The sequence below is a fragment of the Rhinatrema bivittatum genome, chromosome 4 (genome assembly GCF_901001135.1).
Source record: "Rhinatrema bivittatum chromosome 4, aRhiBiv1.1, whole genome shotgun sequence".
Classification (NCBI taxonomy): Eukaryota; Metazoa; Chordata; class Amphibia; order Gymnophiona; family Rhinatrematidae; genus Rhinatrema; species Rhinatrema bivittatum.
In genome coordinates, this window is record NC_042618.1 from 395,185,925 (window position 1) to 395,206,514 (window position 20,590).

Below are 20,590 nucleotides of genomic sequence, written 5' to 3' on the forward strand. Positions count from 1 at the left end.
AGGATCTGCAGGAGGACTTCTCCTAGGCCTCACCTCTCCTATTCCTCCATTATCTTTACCAGTCTCTCTACTCTGCAGAGGTCTTGAATTTCAGACTCTCGCTCTCATTGACTCCGGAGCCGGAGGTAATTTTATCTTGAAACGCTTAGTAGAACATCTACGGATTCCTACCATACCAATAGCTAAGCCACTGCTATTGTCTTCTATCCATGGGGAACCACTTCCTGGAGAAGTTTCATTAAGTTCCCAGGCTGTTGGCCTGCGTACCGAAGCTCTAGACTCTGAATCCATCTCCTTTCTCGTATTGGAAAAGGCCATGCACCCGGTGGTACTTGGACTGCCTTGGCTACAAGATCATATGCCGCAATTTTATTGGGCCACGTTGGAATTGTCCCGGTGGGGGTCTGACTGTCATGGTCGGTGTCTCGCAGAAGTTTCACTGCTCATTTGCATGCCCATTACACCATCGTTACCTGGCTTACCTCCACAATACGCCTCTTTCCAGGATGTTTTCTCAATACAAGCAGCAGATGTACTTCCACCGCACAGAGTTTTTGACTGCGCTATAAACCTGAAACCCAATTCGGAACCTCCCAAAGGAAGAGAATAAGGCCATGTCCACCTACATACAAGAGAACCTTCAAAAGGGATTCATTAGACCTTCCAAATCTCCTGCTGGTGCAGGCATCTTTTTTGTAGGGAAGAAAGATGGCACCTTACGCCCCTGCATCGACTACAGGGATCTGAATGAGATTACCATCAAGGACCGGTATCCCCTGCCCTTAATTTCTGAACTGTTTGACAGGCTCCACGGAGCCAAGATATTCTCCAAACTAGACCTTAAAGGAGCTTACAACTTGGTGCGTATTCGTGAAGGAGACGAATGGAAGACTGCTTTTAACACCCATGATGGACACTTCGAATATCTCGTCATCCCCTTCGGTTTGAGTAACGCACCTGCATTCTTTCAAAATATGATGAATGACATTTTATGGGACTTACTATATCAATGCGTAGTAGTATATCTCAATGATATACTGATCTTCTCTCAAGATCTGCAAACTTATCAAGAGGATGTCAAGAAAGTTTTAAGACGCCTGCGTGAGTACCACCTATATGCAAAGCTTGAAAAGTGCGAATTCCACAAGGAGTTTGTACCCTTCCTGAGTTACATCATTTCTAAGAACGGGTTTCAAATGAACCCCAAGAAATTAGAACGTATCCACGATTGGCCCCAACCTACAGGCCTGAAGGCACTGCGCCACTTCTTGGGCTTCCTCAATTACTATCGTTCCTTTATCAAAAACTACTCATCATTGACAGTCCCTTTAACTGCTATGACCAGAAAGGGAGCCAATCCCGCCAACTGGTCTCCAGAAGCCATATCAGCCTTCCTGACGCTCAAAGAGGCTTTTCAAAAAAAGCCGTGCCTCTGCCATCCTGATCCACATCGCCCATTCATCGTCAAGGTCGACGCATCAGACGTTGGCGTGGGAGCAGTTTTAAGCCAGTATAGCGAATCTAATGTGCTCCATCCTTGCTCCTTCTTCTCAAGGCAGTTCTTGCCTACCGAAAGAAATTATGGAATTGGAGACAAAGAGTTACTCGCAATCAAGCTGGCCTTTGAGGAGTGGCGTCCTTGGCTAGAAGGCACACAGCACCAAATAGTAGTGTACACCGATCACAAGAATTTGGAGTACCTCAGACATGCTCAATGACCCAATCACCGTCAAGCAAGATGGTCCCTATTCTTTAACAGATTTGACTTCCTTTTGAAGTATCGTCCGGGAGAGAAGAACACTCAGGCTGATGCCTTGTCACGATCCTTCTCCCCTCAGGATGAGCCAAGCAAACCCCGTCACATCATTGACCCTGGGAGAGTGGTTCTTGCAGCCTCTCATGTGTTACTCGCTGGGAAAACAGTTGTGGCCAGAAATCAAAGGAAGAAGCTGTTGAATTGGGCACATGATTCCCGTCCGGCTGGCCACCTGGGGCAGAGTCGTACTTTGGCAATGTTACAGCAGTACTATTGGTGGCCAACCATGAAAAAGGACGTACAAGCTTATGTGGGTTCCTGTGCATTTGTGCCAAGCAAAAGCCACAGCCGGACGTCCTTGGGGTTTGTTACAACCTCTACCAGCGCCTTATGAATTCTGGACACATATAGCAACTGACTTTGTGGTAGACTTGCCACCATTCAACGGAAACACCACCATTTGGGTCACAGTTGACCGCTTCTCCAAAATGGCACATTTTGTAGCATTACCAGGATTACCCTCCACTGTAGAGTTAGCAAAACTCTTTATTAGACACATCTTCCGCTTTCATGGGATGCCTAAGCATATTCTATCTGACAAAGTACAATTCACTGCTAAATTTGGAGAGCTTTATGTCAAAAATTTGACATCGCCTTGGACTTAACCTCCACGTACCACCCTCAGTCTAATGGACAGACTGAAAGAATGAACAAAACGCTGAAACAATTTCTGCGATCTTATGTCAATTCAAGGCAAAGCGACTGGGCTGAACTACTACCTTGGGCAGAATTTGCTATCAACTCACATCCTGCTACTTCCACGGGGTCTTCTCCCTTCCAACTCATCTATGGACGACAACCGCTTCCTCCTCTGCCAATTCCATTATCAGTGGCTTCTCCTGCCGCACAGGCTACTGCAACAGAGTTATCTCAACTTTGGAAGCAAACGAAGGAGCTACTCCTCAGAGCAGGACAGAAAGCAAAAAAAAAATCTACGATGCTCACCATCGAGAGGCACCACAGGTTCAGCCTGGAGACAAAGTCTGGTTGAGTACCAAGTTTCTCCATCTTAAACTACCTTCAGCATGTTTTGCACCTCACTACGTAAGACCCTTTGCTATCCTTCGGCGATTGGCAAATCTGACGTACAGTTTGAAACTACCTCTATCAATGAAATTACACAATGCCTTCCATGTCTCTCTGTTAAAACCCTTGATGCTCTCCAAGTTCTCTAAAAAGACCCCAGAACCAACTAATCTGAACACAGAGGACGATATCAAATATGCCATGGATCTTGGAAGTCTGTAAGAAAGGCAAGACATGGGAGTACCTCATCTCCTGGGAAGGCTATGGACCAAAAGAAAACTCATGGGAGCCTCTGGCCAACATCAAGGATAAAGACATGGTACGTCAATTCCATCTTGCACACCCACGAAAACCTAGATCACCAGGAAGGGGGTACTGTTGTGTTCGTTGGTCGCAGACAGCTGCGACCGCTCTACCTCACCTCTTTTTTGCCCTTCTCCTCCTCCATGGGTAAGATGGCTGTCTCCGTTGCTGAAACCCTTGGCGTCTCCAATTCAGCATGGGCGTCCCCATCCGCCATGCTCCTTCCCGTGGCCTCCTAGGGCACGCGCGTGCACGCTGCGTATGCTTATCTACACATCATGGCTCATTACATCAGAGAGGCAGCACCCTTCTGTGCTTCACTTTGGGATTTGAGGTCCTGGACAGAAGTTACATGGTTGAGAAATCAGCTAATAAACAGGGAGGGAGGACGGAAAGGGTAGATAGGAGAATCGTTCCCAGAGCACACTCTGAATGCCTTTTTTGGACAGAAGGAAAATTCAGTTTTAAGGAAAAATGAATCAATGTAGAGAAGCAAAGGTTTCCATTTGTTAAAAGGCGGTATGAAGCAAATCACACATAGAAGCAAGTTTCTGCAGACCAAAGAAGATGTTTTCTCCAGAAGTCCGAACATCTCTAACCAATGTCAAGGAAATTGGAAAATGCATACTCAAAGCTTCAGTGGCGAAGACTGGTATTCAACTGCCAAAATCAAATTGCAGGCAATCCAGAGATCTACATTCAAAATGTTATGAAAAAGAAGGGAAACTTATGATACTTATTTCAGCATAAAGATACATTTTTTATAGGAGCTGCACCTCCTCATGCAGAATTTCTGAGCTCAATTTATAGAATTTGAGAGAACTACTGATCTCTCAGAGACAGAGGTAAAAGGTAGGATTACAACCAGAAATTACAGAAATCAGAAACTAATGATCTAGAAGCAAAAAGATAGTTTTATACAAACTTGATTTAAAAATTATTTTGCTCTCCTCAGACTAATGCAAAAAATATATAAAAACATAATGAAACTTGAGTTCCAACTGCTGCATACATTATTGGCACATAAATACAGCTACCTTTATGACCAGTCCTTATCTATTTGTGCAAGAATAAAATGATTATCAACACAACTGCAGCATCAGACCCATTCAAAGGTTTATCACAAGGGAAAAGAATAATTTGACCTGAATTTAACTCAAGCTGTTATCTTCATAAAAAACATCCCAACAGGCATCTCTGCTGGTCATCAAGCTGATATAGAAAAGCAAACAGCTGTGCAGAGAGAACAAAGGCACATTTACCATAGAGACCACAGCTTCCTGTACTGCAGTGGAAATCACTTTCTCCACTGCTCATAATTTAGGGCTGGTTGGAGGAGCGTGGATGTGCTTTACTAATTCTGCCCTTGGGGTTGTGTAGCAACCAGTTTCTATTGGAGAAAAGCTCCTCTTCACAACGTGATGACCTGTTTGCTCACAAAGCTGAGAAGACAGAGGAAAAAGTGGCTCGGTTTTCCCAGGTCATTATGATGAAATACAAAATGGTGAATCTCTGCCAGCTCACTTACCTGGAACCTTGTTAAACATGTTTCCTTTCCCTCCACAGCAAGTGGATTGAAAGGTGGAGGGTGCTGCAAGTGCCAAACTCATTCCCTCTGATTGATTTATTTATGCATTTATTCATTATTAGAAAATTACCATTGGTCTTCCCATGATATTCCAAGTTGTCAGCCCAGCTTTTAGTTTTCCCAGACACTGGGAACCTGCTACCCCCATTACAGTTTCTGACAAGGAATGATATGCGTTTATTGCCGTGTTTTCACTAAACATGCTCGGAAAACAAAGAGCAGCTCATTTTTTTAACACTAACTTTTTCAATTTTATGCTAGGTCCTCTCCTCCCAGTTTATTGTGCATAATCCAGTTCTAGCAAAGCGTAGCAGCATTTTGTGTGTATGAGAGACCAGAGGCAAAGAATCTGTTTAGTATTACAAAGAAGGTAGTTTTTGCATAGTTTGTATGTATAGCTTATTTCACAAATATTGTGTGTAAAAAAAATCTGAGATCTTTGTGGATGGTGGACACCCCTTTTCTTTGTAAACATTATTTTTGGAGGATTTTCAAATACAATAAAACTCCTAAACCTGCCAGAGACAAGACAGTGATAATATAGTTAACATTTGTGCACAGTTTTGAATACTGTCTATGATGTGGTCTCTGCAACATATGGCCTGTGAGACCAACCATGAATCCTATTTCTCCTTATTAAAAGCTAGATTTTAAAAGACGTGCCAATTTTATAACACGCACGCATTGCCGCACGCATGTTATAAAATCAGTTGCCCGCACACACATGCGCATCTGAATTTGTATTGGCGCACGCATGTGCGCACAGGTGCCCACTCTTGCGTGTGTGTGGGGGGGGGGGGAATTTTGTAAAGCATGCTGGGACGCAATCGGGCCTTTGCCCAATTCCCTATCCCCCTACCAATTCTCCCTCCCTTTTTCCCTCTCCACCTTGACCCCTAAATCTACCCTACCTATCCTTTTTTTTTTTTTTTTTAACTTACTTCCTCTTCGGAAGTGTAGTAAGTTCCGCGCGCGGGCCTGGTGACGGTACATGCTTCCATGGGACAGGGCCTATTGGCTGCTGTCCCTGCAGGCCCCTGCCACGTCCCCGCCCTACTCATACCCCGTCCCTTTTGAACAACCCGGCACTTATCGGGAGATACATGCATGGCCAGGCTGTTTTTAAAATGCACTTGGTGCGCACTCAACCCGGCCAAGCGCATATCTCCCAGTTTTTGTGTGCGCCGGGCTTTAAAAATGTAGGCGTATTATTATAATTCCATAAATTATAATTCCATAAACCTCCTAATGCCCTTCCCATCACCAAGAGAGAGAGAGATAAAACCAATAGCGATTAAAGCATAATTCAAGGAGGACCCTGAATGGGAACCACATATCGTAATGTTTATTACACAACCAGCATGTGCCAGAATCTAGATTATGACAGTTTACTGGACCAACAAAAGCCATGTAGCTATATCTGCAAGGAAATAGTAATACGGGGAAGTTTATGAGTTACTTGACTAATGTACACAGGGTTCTAGTAGTGCAGAGGCAGAGTCCCTGGTTAGGAACCAGAAAGTTGCATGCTCAAATTCCAAGATTCTGCATTAGAAAAACAGGCTGTGACACTGTATAGTAGACAACAAGCAGAACCTTCACATGATACATGAAGACCACTAGATTCCCATATAGTCTATAAAATTATTCTGGCTGCTTGAAGAAAAGGTATCGTACTCAAAGATTCCAGTTTTCTTCAGAATCGATGCAGGTACTAGAGCCTGGCACATCTTAAAACAATCTTTAAGACTCAGAGGTTGCCATGCCACCTGTTTAATAACAAATGTCTTCCGATTATCAGTTGATAAAACTTTATTTTAGCCATTTTCATTGTACAAGAGTTTGAAAACTATACCTTGCCTAAAATAATTGATACCACACATTTATTAATCACACCTATGTGGATTCAGAACCCAGTATATGCTATGATTCATATCTATTCTTCTAGGGTCAGGGATTAGCTGTGTGTCATTTGTCCTAATTATTCTTTTGTTAATGTTTACTCTGGCCTCCAGAACTAGCTGTTGGTGTCACAATTTTGCCTGCTAAGCAACCCCCCTCCCCCCCCTGCCAGCAGAGGTCATCAGCGAGCCCTCCTCACAGCCGCTCTAGCAACCGTCTCACTGATCCCATGAGGTAGCGTTTCCAGCCCTACTTAACCCAGTCTATCAAACAGGGAAGGAGCAGGAAGACCTACCATTCAAAGAGCACGCACATAAATTTTTGAGCCAGCCTGCAGTATGCTTCCAGAAGAGCTGCTCTGTTCCCAAGTCCAGCAGCTTTCGCAAAAGTGAGATCTTGGCCATGCTTATACCCTTTCTTTGGCTCCATCCTGAAAGGCTTCCCTCCGGAAACTAGGCTCACTGCAAATCATAAATATGGAAATGGGAAAGGGAAAGGGGACGGGGACCTGAATAATCCTCCCCCTGACAGAATGCTTAGCCTGTCCTGTCATACAGCTGGTTCCTGCCCCTAGAGCATGGTGGAAGCCTGTGCAAGGGAACAGGTTATACCCCCTAGGACCGGCCCTGCTAACTTTGAGAATCTCTCTAACTACCCCCTAGAATAAAACCTTCTGATCTCACACACAGTTTACCATGCTAGATTCCCTGTGACTTACCACTAAACAAAATCTTCCAATCGTACACAATGCCTACCATCCTGGACTTCCCGTGACTTACTCCACAATGAAACCTTCCAGTCCCACACACAGTCTACCATTCTAGGCTACCTGCGACACCCCCATATGCTGGGAGTCTGTCCACCGTATAGGGCAAAACTCAACTTTTTTTTTAGGTAGGCAAATAATTCTGATTGAGGAAGTTCTTCATTTTGATGCTGCTGTCTTTCTCCTACCATTCCCCTTTCTAATGTAAATTTGTATAAATTAGCTACCAGAAGTCTCCTTATTGATGAACTGCATTAGTTTGCCATTTTTATTCTTGTGTGTGGAATACTGAATACCTACAAAGTAACTGCAACCGTGATCAGTGCCTTTATTTGTGGAGCTGCTTGTAACTGCAGCCAGATATCAGCGAGTCTATTAGAAAAGGAATTACAACTGACTAGTCCTAGAAGAAGCTGTTCCAACATCACTGGCCCTAATTTCTACCATGCCAGACATGGAGGCTCCCTTGACTAATTTCCACTGGGCTGTGAACATAAGTTCTACCAATTAAGTGAGAAACCCGAAACACAAGAAGCTTAACACCACTAATGATGCTTCACTATAATCAGAGGAGAGCGTACCTGAAGTATCACAAGCATGGATTTCACTGGATGAAATTCTTTGAGGTGCCCGATGTCTATAAACAATGTGAGGCTTGTTGTGCTCTTCTTCATAGTCTTGTCCATCAAACGACAGCAGCGGCTCCACGAAATAGTCCTCATCCTGAGACCTGAATGTTCCTAGCTGAGAACAAGCAAAGCAAAAGATAAGAAGGAGAACATTTGAAAGGTTTTAATCTATGCAAGCATTACTGTGTTTCATACTCAGCAAGATTAATGATTATTTGTCAGAATTCAATGTGTGCCCGATGTAATATATACAATACACATAAATAACGTGTCTGTGTGACACTATAAAAACAATTTTCAGAGGGATTTACTCCCTGGGGAGAGGTGGGTATAATTTTCAAAAGCCTGCAATACTGCACTCAATGGGGCTGCCCCTTCTACCCCCTGCGCGCGCCGAGCCTATCTTGCATAGGCTCGGCGGCACACGCAAGCCCCGGGACGCGCGTAAGCCTTGGGGCTTTCCTGGGGGGCATGTCGGGGGCGTGTTGCAACCGGTGCGTCATCAGGGGACGTTCCGGGGGCGGGCCACAGGCGTGGTTCCGGCCCAGGGGCGTTCTGGGGGCATGGCCACGGCCTCCGGACCAGCTCCCAGACCGGAACATGGAGTGCCAGCAGCTGGCCGGCACGTGCAAGTTACACACGCCTCAGGCAGGCGTAACTTGTAAAATAAAGTTGGGGGGGGAATTCGTTAGGGCTGGGGGGTGGGTTAGATAGGGACAGGGAGGGGAAGGTGGGGGGGCAGGAAGGAAAGGAACGGAGGATGGCTGCGCAGCTCAGCGCTCACAGGCTACCGATTTTGCGCAGCCTTGCGTGCTCCGACCCTGTATTTTATAACATCTGCGCGGCAGCGCACACATGTTATAAAATCGGGAGTAGATTTGTTCGCACCGGTTTGCGCGAACAAATCTACTCCCGCACGCACCTTTTAAAATCTACCCCACTGCGTGCACTTTAGGATGTGCAGATCCTGTAGCTAATTTTTAAAAACTTTGCAGGTGGTTTCTTTTTAAAACCTTGCTCCCATCGTGTATGTACTATTTCTGCAGGCAGCTGATCGGGTGGGGATGAGGGGGCAGTCAAACAGCATCCAGAAGGACTTTTTTTTTAACCCAGATACAAATACACTGTGAACGTCCACAGACTCTTGCAGTTGCTATGAGGGCAATCTACTGGGGGAAATCTTTTATTTATGTTTTTATTTATTTATATTTAAACTCAGGCCTTGTCATTGGTAGCTCAAACCAAGTTACATTCAGATACAGTAGGTATTTCACTGTTCCCAGAGGCAGAGGTGGATTGCAGGAAAATATCAGCCCAGGGGGATTTTTTTTCATAACTGGCCCAACTCACTCATGCACTTTCCCTATAGCAGGTGCTTCAACAGCTCCCAAAAGCAAGCCAAGGCGACCCTTTACAGGTACTTAATGTGACCTGGAGCCTAATAGAATTAGCCAAAAAATCTCCAAAATAAATTTCAAATTTTCCCTAAATAACTAAGAAGTAGAACACACCCTATACCAGAGATGAGCAAAAAGGATTGCGGTCCCCCTTCCATTTATTCAGTTGGTTGGGTCCCCCACAAGTTTGGTTACATCTCATATAGATCCTGGATTCCTCATCTGGGGTTAGTCTCTTGCCAACTGATCAGTTCTTGAACCAGCTGCCAAGTAATAAGACCGCCACACTGTCACCCAGATGCTCTCAGACTCACACTATGACCTAAATCCATCTAAATGCTATAAATATAGCAGAAATAGCGCCTGCGATAAAAAACGGGGCATGGGTAGGATAATTTCCCTGCTCCCGCATCGCATAGGTAATTTCTGCAACATACAAATATTTATCGCACCCGCGCTATTTTTTGCATCGCATGTTGATTAATCCACCACAGGCGTGTTGCCAACTGAAAAGGTTTTTATCACACATGCTGGTTTGGGCACGAGAGAGAGAGAGAGCAGAGGCCAATATGTAAATTTACTATTTATACCACTGTAAGAGGGGGCATTTTTAACTCGGAGTGAGGTTTGGGAGGGTGGGAGCTCTTTTACGTTTCATCGCTCCAAATGACAGAAAATCTTCAGTGATGTCGACTTTGCTGTGTGTATGTAAAACTGCTCCCCCAAACCTATCTCTCCCCCCCCCCCAACCAAACCTCACCCCAAGTTAAAAGTGTCACTCTTACAGTGGTATAAACAGTAAAGTTACATATCGACCTCTGCTTTCTCTCTCTCCCCTACGCGAAATGATAAATGATCCAGTAAATTAGTTACACTCACTCACACCGACACATTGTGAGCACGTGTATGTCTAAGAGAGTGAGTGAGTATATGTCTGTGTGTGTGTGAGGGGTCTCTCTCTCTCTCTCTGATACAAAAGCCACCCCCCCCACACACACACACACACACACACTCTTGCTCTCAATGTGTGGGTGTGTCTTTGTGTCTGAGATCAAGAGATATTTTATATGGAAAAAGGACATTCAAAATACAGCCTTCCAAGTGAAAAGAAATCACTTAAACATATATATTTACAATCACTGCTTTGGTGACACCAGAAAACCCTGCAAAACCAAAAAATATACTTTGAATCCATATGGTATTAGGCCTATTCTAATACATGTTGGGTTGGGCTTGGCCCTCAATATCATGAGTAAAATAAATTACAATATAGTAAATTTCCTATACCAAAAAACGGTACTATCTGCCAGCACTCAGTAACAACCCTATCTATGAAAAGGCAAAGCTGAAAATATTACATTAGATCCTAAAACACCAATGCACCTCACATTACAAAAATAGACCAAGCCAAGCTCCTATAGATCCCTACACATAAACTACATGCTGACAGAATATCTCACTTCAGTCACGCATTTAGAGCACAGATAGAGACCCTTTCAAATACAAAAAAAAGATCAAAGTATAAGTAGTAACGTACAGACAAAAACTGAACCGGAAATCACAACAAGCCAGGCTTTATACACAGTGCAACAATGGAAACACAAACAACACCATTCCTTATAAAACATTTAAATTCAAGAAATATAAAACAATCATATTTATGAAACCATACATATGAAAAGAATAAATATTTTTAAAAAGCTGATAGAGTATCCAATAAATACAAATTCATAAAACAATTAAGAAAATTTCCCAAACACCAATAAAATATTTCAAAACAGTAGACTCATCAAATAATACTCAATAGAGATGTGAATCGTGTCCTCGATCGTCTTAACGATCGATTTCGGCTGGGAGGGGGAGGGAATCGTATTGTTGCCGTTTGGGGGGGTAAAATATCGTGATATATCGTTAAAATCGTTTAAAACCCGCTAAAACCCACCCCCGACCCTTTAAATTAAATCCCCCACCCTCCCGAACCCCCCCCAAATGACTTAAATTACCTGGTGGTCCAGCGGCGGTCCGGAACGGCAGCGGTCCGGAACGGGCTCCTGCTACTGAATCTTGTTGTCTTCGGCCGACGCCATTTTCCAAAATGGCGCCGAAAAATGGCGGCGGCCATAGACCAACAGGATTCGACGGCAGGAGGTCCTTCCGGACCCCCGCTGGACTTTTGGCAAGTCTTGTGGGGGTCAGGAGGCCCCCCCCCAAGCTGGCCAAAAGTTCCTGGAGGTCCAGCGGGGGTCAGGGAGCGATTTCCCGCCGCGAATCGTTTTCCGTACGGAAAATGGCGCCGGCAGGAGATCGACTGCAGGAGGTCATTCAGCGAGGCACCGGAACCCTCGCTGAACGACCTCCTGCAGTCGATCTCCTGCCGGCGGGAAATCACTCCCTGACCCCCGCTGGACCTCCAGGAACTTTTGGCCAGCTTGGGGGGGGCCTCCTGACCCCCACAAGACTTGCCAAAAGTCCAGCGGGGGTCCGGAAGGACCTCCTGCCGTCGAATCCTGTTGGTCTATGGCCGCCGCCATTTTTCGGCGCCATTTTGGAAAATGGCGCCGGCCGAAGACAACAAGATTCAGTAGCAGGAGCCCGTTCCGGACCGCTGCCGTTCCGGACCCCCAGGTAATTTAAGTCATTTGGGGGGGGGGGGGGATTGAAGGAGGTAGGATTTGGCAAGGAAATGTTTAAGTTATTTGGGGGGGGGTTCGGGAGGGTGGGGGATTTAATTTAAAGGGTCGGGGATGGGTTTTAGCGGGTTTTAGTGTGCCGGCTCACGATTCTAACGATTTATAACGATAAATCATTAGAATCTCTATTGTATTGTGTTCCATAACGGTTTAAGACGATATTAAAATTATCGGACGATAATTTTAATCGTCCTAAAACGATTCACATCCCTAATACTCAATAATTAAAACTAAGGATAAAAAAGTCCTCCATTCTCCATACCTGGGAACATTTGATTTCAGTCATCCTGAGATTCTTGTGGATTAGAAAGGGCTGGGCAGTATGCACAAACATTTTATATATATACATGTTCTTGTTCACACACACACACACACACACACACGTACACACACACACACACATATATATGCTCTCTCTCACACTCTTACTCACGCACATGCTCTATCTATTTAAATCTTGCCAGGTACATGTGACCTGGATAGGCTACTGTTGGAAACAGAATGCTGGCCTTGATGGACCCCTCGGTCTCACCCAGTATGGAAATTCCAATGTTCGTATGTTATCTCACTCATACACACATGTACAATCTCTCACATATACACATGCTCTCACTCGCACACATTCTACATTCTCTCTCATGCTCACACAAACACGCTCTCTCACACTCTCACTCACACACACACACATTCTATACACTCTCTTACGCTCTCGTTCATACACACACAGTCAGACTCTCGCTCACACACAAACACGCTCTTTCTTACAATCATATGAACCCTCAAACTCTCTCACGCTCATAGACATATATTCATGCACAGTCTCACACTTGCTCATTTGCACACTCACACAAATCCTTACTAGCTCACTTGCACATTCATGCTCATACACATATATGTTCACTTGCGCGTTCATTCTAATCTCCCCGCCACCTGTGAATAAATTTAAAAATGTTTTTTCTTACATTAGTATAATGTTTTTACTTACACTGGCAATCAGAGAGGACTGCCCATTGAGGTTCTGAGTGGGAGGTCCCTTGGTAAGAGAAGGGTGGGCTAGAACACAATGATGTTTTGGTTTTTTTTAATTTAATTTTTTTTTTTGACCAGTCAGAGGATGAGAAGAGCCAGCAACAAAGAGCAGTGGGAGGTAGTGAATTGCTGGTGAGGCTACATTAGAATAGTGGTTCACAAAGTGTTTTCCAGCAAGGATCCCCTTTGGAATCTGATAACATTTCTGGGGTTTTCTTTCTTCTCTTCTGATGCTCACTGGAAGAGGCAGCAGCACTACATGCCCTCTTCCCGATCCGTTGGTCTAGCTGGCTACTTTTAGATTTTGCTCACTACTGATATTAGTGGGGGAGCAGGGGAAGCTTCACTCAGTAATTTCTGGTCCCCATGGAAATGTTCTGTTTTAACCAACACAAAGCTGCTGCATCTCGAGTGGCCACCCCCCCCCCCCCAACTCAACCTCAGAGGTAGGTAGATGGAGTTACTTCCTGGGAGGGGGAGAACTGGTATCATTTCTAGGGAAATGAGCCCCAGCAATTCAATCAACAAAATAAATACATAGATGCAGAAAAGCAAAATAAAGCCAAACAACTTTATCCTCCACTAAGGTCCTTTCTTGCTCCCCATCTTTCTATTTTGCTTCTTTTAGTTTGTAATCTATAACATATTTCCTTTGATTTCTGCTCCACAAACCCTGCAAGATTGTTGCAGGAGAGCTAGGGAGCGATCCTGATTCCGGGGAGAGTTGTGTGCCCTTGGACCATGAGGCGACTGCAGAGAGCTCAGTAGAAGCGCCAAGGCAGGTAAGACATGTCCAAGCACAGGCAGACAGGCTGAAGACCAGGGGCTCGGGCCTCCGCCGAACCTGACGCATCAGTAGAGACCCAACAACGCAATGTTGGTCTCTGGGTATAGCCCTCTGGCCACTCGATAGCTCTTTTGGACCTGCTGTATGGAAATGGCAAATACGTCAGGACGAACAGAAGTTGAGGACAAATGATGGAACTTGAACAAGACTTGAAGACTGAAGACACAATCAGACGAGGACTCTTGAAGACAGGGTCAGGCGATACTTGAAGACAGGGTCAGACGAAGGTACTTGATAAGGCTGAGGCAAGACTAAAGAGAAGAACATCAGGGACACTGATGAAGACACTTGATGAGTTGATAAACGACAGAAGAGTTAAAACTCAATATGAAGGAATCCAGCCAAGACTCGTAGCAGCAACAGTCCTGGACTGAGCTTCGGGGACATGGTGTGATCGGCGCAGGCCAACCTGAAGAAGCGACGGCTTCAGACCCAGCACAGAAGACGAATCAGAAGGTCAAGACTGAAGTTGAAGAGAGGACGGCCCACTAGGAGGTAAATCCGGTACCAAGTCATCCGAGAAGAAGGCTTCCCTGATGAAGGAGCCAAAGAGTCTGAAGGCTTCTTTGACGAAGGAGCCAAAAGGGTATGAATGCTTAGCAGCAAAAGAACTGAAGACGAAGACATCAAAAGGATCTGAAGACGAAGACAACTTGACACGAAGATGTCTGGAATGTCAGGACATCTGGACTTCATCCCCCAGGGCACTCAGTCAAGAGCATCATGGAGGTGTCGAGAGAACTGGAGAACGAGACATCTGAGACATCTGGACTTCGGACCCCCAGGACACTCAACCTAGAGCATTGAGGAGGCTCCGAGAGGCAGAACAACAGGATGACGGACTTCAGGAAGGACAGGACATCAGAAGGCGAGGACATCAGGAGGGTCAGATGACGAAGACATCTGAAGACAAGGAATGGGATCCGACGAGAGACCAGAACATGGAAGGATCAGGAACCACAGATGAAAGCAAGGGCATTCCCATGAAGAACAGAGTGCCTTGAAGAAGTGGTGAAAGACGACATCGGAAACTCCTGGACCGAAGAGCTGGAACAAAGGATCCAGGAGCAGTCCAGCTCCATGACTGACTCCTTGTGAAGGCAACGAGGAATTGAAGGCTGAGCCCTTTTGTAGGGCTGAAGAGGAACACCCAGGATGACATCATGAGGAGGAGCCAGGAGAACTGGCCCTTTAAATCCAGGGAAGAGGCACGGCCCCATGCCTAAGGAGGCAGGACCAGGGACAGCAGCTATGCTGTGAAACAGGAGTAGGCCCGAGGCGACGGAGGTGGCTCCTGCCGCAGAAGAGAAGCCGGGGGCAGCACCAGCCACTGAAGAAGCACTGACGGCAGCCTAGCCATGAAGAGGAAGCTAAAGGCGGCACTTCCTGCCTCGGGAGGGCCCAGGCAAGAGCGGCTCCATGCCACAGAGGAAACCACGGTGTTGGCGGCCTCCAGGCCGCATGGGTGGAAGGAGAACATTGGCGGCCTCCGGGCCTCAAGGAGGCACGGCAGCAAGGCCCGCCGTGCAGGAGCAGAGCACGGGCGGTCTCCGGACCGCGGAGGAAAAAGGACGGCGGCTCCCTACCGCGGGAGAGAGGACTGCAGGCGGAGATTCCCCACGCAGGGGAGGAGACGGCATCAGCAGCCTTGGGGCCGCATGGGAACGGCGTCTGCGGCCTCCTGGCTGCGGGATGGAGGAGAGACTGCGTCAGGTCAGCTAGGAGGCATCGGGAAGCAGGCATGCTGGAGGTGAGAGGCTGCTCGCGGCCTAGCCGTGGGCAGAATCGTAGCAAAGGTATTTAAAATGTACTTTTCTTTGTTTAATATTTGTAATCCTCACTCTCATCTCTTTTTTCACACCTTGGCTTGTAGTCCTGCTTAAATTTTCACTTTATTGGCTCCCAATCAAAGCACTTATTGAATACAAATCAATGACCATCATTCACAAAATTCTAAACAATGATCATCAAGGATTAAATACCTTAAACATAATCCCCCAGAATCCTCCAAGAAACCTATGCTCTAATAACAAGATACTTAAACATCCCCCCCCATCAGAGATGCACATCTGGCAACAACAAGAGAGAGAGCCTTTTCTATTGCCTCCCCAAAACTGTGGAACTCCCTACCTAAAGATATGAGAACCCAGCAAAAAATAAAAACATTCAAAAAAGACCTAAAAACATTAATGTTTCACAAATGCTTCACTGACCTTCATACCTCTGATCATCCCATCTCACAATTGAGCTCTCATCAAAAAACTTCAAAATAACTTCTATCCAACCAGAACCTGCATACCCTCCTCGTCCCACATAATAATAATCTCTGGACTTGAAATGTTTAACTCCTGTTTAATATCCACCTTGTTATATCTGTTGCACAACTGTTAAGAAAATGTATTTTTGTAAACCATTATGATGGCTCTTCCCAATGACGGTATATAAAACTCAACAAATAAATAAATAAACAAACAAATAAATAAATAAATAAATAAATCAATCTTCCCCAATCTGAAAGATCACATTCTGAGAACTTAAAAAAAATGTTAGCAGAGACAAAATTCACCACATTAAAAGAAGGAACAAGCCTGGATTTCCCACTAGGCAAAGCAGGCATCTGCCTAAGGGTGTGAGGCTGAAAAGGCACCTTGTCCCCAGTCTTGGTGACACTTTCTCACAAGCACCACTCAGCTTGAGTGCCAGAGCTCTGTAAGACCCACCCTCCTTAAAGGTGCATGGGCTCACAAACTGGCAGCATTCAGAGCACTACAAACCAGAATCTCCACCAGCCCAACCCTGTATCTTTAAAGGGGCAGGTCTGATGGGAGCCGCGCTTGTGAGAAACTGCCCCCCGGGACAGAGAAGAAGACTCCCATATTTTGAGAAAACCCCTTCCCCTGCTTTCATGGAGAGACCTCCCTGCCCCCCCCCCCCCCCCCCCCTAGGCACATAAAAGGTACATATGGAGCCATTGGAGCTTTGATGGACTGGAGGGGTAGCAGCGCATTTTGGAGGAACTATATTGATGCTTTAGGTATGTGCAGTGGTTCTCCTCTGCTGCAGCCAAGGGCACAATCAGTAAAATATTCAGGACTGGTGTAGGGGATGGCACAACAAAAAATGAGGATGAATAAAAAGAAAATCATAGAGACAGCTACAAAAAAAATGTTGTCATTAAAATCTGGGGGGGGGGGGAAGGGGAATGACCCCTTGCCCCCTCTTCTTCTGGGCACCCATGGTTACAGATGAAGGGATGTGTATATGCCCATGTTACAAAAAACATCCCTACAAATGTTACGTAGATCTTCAAGGCTAGTAGCCAGCCATTTCCTTTTGCCAATACAGAAAGGAGGCCATACAACTACTGTTTTTTTCTAACTGCTACTCTAGGTTTAGGCTCTCAGTCTTGTAAGAACAGCAGTGCTAACTTTTATTTTTATTTATTTACCTACAGTATCTGAATGAAATCTGATTTGAAGTGCCCAAAAGGCGGAACATAAATCAAGCAAAAAAAGAACAAAAAAAATATTTATTTAGAAAATTCTGTTAGTGGATAAAACAAATAGAAACATTAAGAACCCCCATTTTCGTTTTTTTAATTCATATATTTCCCTTTGTCACTGCCAGCCACTTCAAAGCAGTATAACAGGTACCGTAGATATTTCCCTGTCCCCAGCAGGCTTACATCTAAGGGCCTGATTTACTAAGGCATTCCCCCATTCTGAGTCTATGGAAAGAAAGCTTTGTAAATGAGACCCACGGATGGTTACTTTGATACTAACGTGCGGGCGCACATCCACATGCGTATGCCGGCTCTTGCCAAAGGACGCGGTCATTTTATAATGTATGCACGTATATGCGCGCATGGTGTAGAATAGGCTGTATGCGCATACATGTGCACACAATTTTATATGGGCGCACACAGGCGCGCAAATGCCGCCTCTACCGCATATGTGGAGGAATTTTAATAGACACGTGCGCCGACGCAATTGCCAGTTTCCCCAGCTCATTCCCAGTTCACCCTGGTGAAAGATAGGACTTCCTAACACCCCCTAGGTCATTAGCCTCCCTTTTTACCCTGTTAGCCCTGACCCTTAAAACCCCGCTGACTAGCCTATTTTTTTTTTGTTTTGGGACTTACACGCCATCCATAGCAGAAGTAAAGTTACGCAGTAGGGGACCCCGGCGTGCACTTGCACGAGTAAGTTATTTAGTTTCATTCATAAATCCTGGAATACCCATGCCCTGCCAAGACCACACCCACGACCTGCCCCTTTTTTTTGTGCACATACCGGGAGATATGTGTGTATGCAGGTGCCTTTTAAAATCTGCATGGCGTGCGCTGGCCCAACTTCTGTGTATCTCTCCCGGCTTAGGCGTGCACTGGGCTTTCAAAATGTACTCCTAAGTTTTAGCTCAGGCAACAGAAGATGAATTGACTTGCCCAAGGTGAGAAGGAATGGCTGCAGGGTTTAAACTCTCACCTCCCTGGGTCGCAACCTGTAGGCTAGTCCTCAATTCATTGCTTTTAAATAGCAAATTCCATCATTATATACCGCTTCTGCTTTGTGGAATCTTGTAATTCTCATGTAGGCATCACACTGATATATGTAAAGAATCCACATAGCATGGAAAGCTCAAGAAAGATTACCAAAAAAATAGAGGCTAACCATCATGATTCATGCAACTGTATACTTTATAGTCCCAAAATGTTAAATATTATAAGAAATAAGGCACCTTTGGACAGAGCAATTAAAAAAACCAAACAAGCTTAGTAATAAGACCCAGCAAACATACAAGGGAGTCGAGACGCACAAGCTTAAAGCTAAACCTGTGACTTTAAACGAGCCAGAAATAACGCGCCGGATATTTAAAGTCGTAGGGCTGAGAATGACACCTCTGCAAAATGCACAATCTTTTTACTGTAAGTAATGCTATACTTTTCTCATTGTAAGTTAGCTTACTTTTTTTAGAAATAAACAAATTACACCACTAATATATAAATTTCTGTTATTTTTTTTAATTAAATACTTATATCGTTCTGGTTCCTTAAGAGATGACTCATTCGCTAACTATCAAGTACCGCCTACTAAAGAAACCAAAACAAGAGGCGAGTGCCCGACTGGGGACTGGATGCTGTGCAGCAGGCAGGCTGCGGTCCTCACGCACGCTTCCGGCCCACTTCCACCTCTACACTTTTTTTTTTTTTTTTTGGTCAAATGGCCAGATCTGAAAAGTGTGCCAGCCACCAACTCTGACTGGCTAGCGACGATCTGGGATCTTTCACTTAAGTTTTTGTTGTTGTTTTTACACGAGGAGCACCAGCTGCCCACCAGCAGCTCCTGCATGGAATGGTGAGTACACAACTGATTCGGTTCCACTGCAGACTGATCAGAAATCAGAGTCAAAAGTGGCACTGGCAATCCCAAGAAGTTATCAGAAGGAGGTAAAATAGGCTATTGGTAAACTTCAGAACAATCAGGAACGGGCGCACCAGAGTACTTAGATTTGGCTTTTTTTTTTTTTTCTGAAGTAGATAAGAAAATAAACAGCGGTGCACTGGCTGCTTCCACCTTAAGGAGGCTCTGCCTCTTGAGGCAAGGGCCGTATAACTGGGCAGCCGTGCTGTCGACAAGGGGAGGGGGTGGGGAGCACAGCCCAAGGGTGTGCGGGGCTAGGTGGGGAAAGGGCGGACAATAGGATTAGTGGGCCCAGTGCAAAACGGAGCAGGAGCCAATGAGACAAAGAAGGCTGCGTCTCGGAGCTCAGGTACTTAGAGGTAGTGCGGGGTGGGGGGAGCACATTTGCAGCCTGGAATCGAGAGCAACAGGCTGATCTCAGCACGGCTGTGCTACAACAGTTTTGCTTTTACTTTCACTTTGCCTCCAGCACGGCTGTGCTGTAAGAGGAGCAGATCAGCTAAAGGAGCAGGAATGATTTCTTTGATTACATCATTGGGTAAAGTACAAAGATTTTGTGGCTTATAGGCAAAATGTTGAGAATATTAATGGTAATTTTGTGCTGCTAAGGTCGGGAAAGGTATGCTCACCCTCTCCCCCCTTTTGCATTGAACTGGCTCTGCATTACCAGTACTTTTATTTAATGAAAAGGCTTTGAATGCATGGCTGCTTCTGCCTGGAATGTTATTTTATTTAAGGAAATGCCTTAGCACATGGCTGGTTATATATATTTTAACTAATATATATTTAGTGAAACGCCATGGGCACATGGCCACACTTTACCTGTTATTATATATATATATTTTATGAACGCATGGCTGGCTTTCAGCACAATGCTTGCGCTGCATTACTGGTTGCTGTATTTATTGAAAGGGCAGCGAGTGCAGGGCTGGTTATCTTTCACATGTAGCCTCTTAAGAAATGCCATTGAAGGGGTCTGCACATGGTGAATGCATAGGTGGTTAGAGCACATGGCTGGCAGTAGCAGGCTTGGTAGCTCAGTGGTTAGAGCACTGATCTTGTAGGCTTGCTTTACTTTAAAATCGACGTTTTCTATGTATTGCTTTACCCCTCGCTCTCTAAATTGCTAGGAAGTGGGCAGGCTTCATGTCTACCATGCTACCTCAACAACCTGTGG

The 20,590-nt window shown here is 45.3% G+C and overlaps 1 protein-coding gene across 1 annotated transcript in view; it reads right to left on the reverse strand.

Moving 5' to 3' along the window:
• Positions 1-20,590, reverse strand: part of ADAMTS9 (ADAM metallopeptidase with thrombospondin type 1 motif 9) — a 366,656-nt gene that overhangs the window by 337,956 nt on the left and 8,110 nt on the right. The window contains 1 exon segment of the mRNA XM_029601029.1: positions 7,983-8,145. Within this exon segment, the coding sequence (XP_029456889.1) occupies positions 7,983-8,145 (163 nt within the window).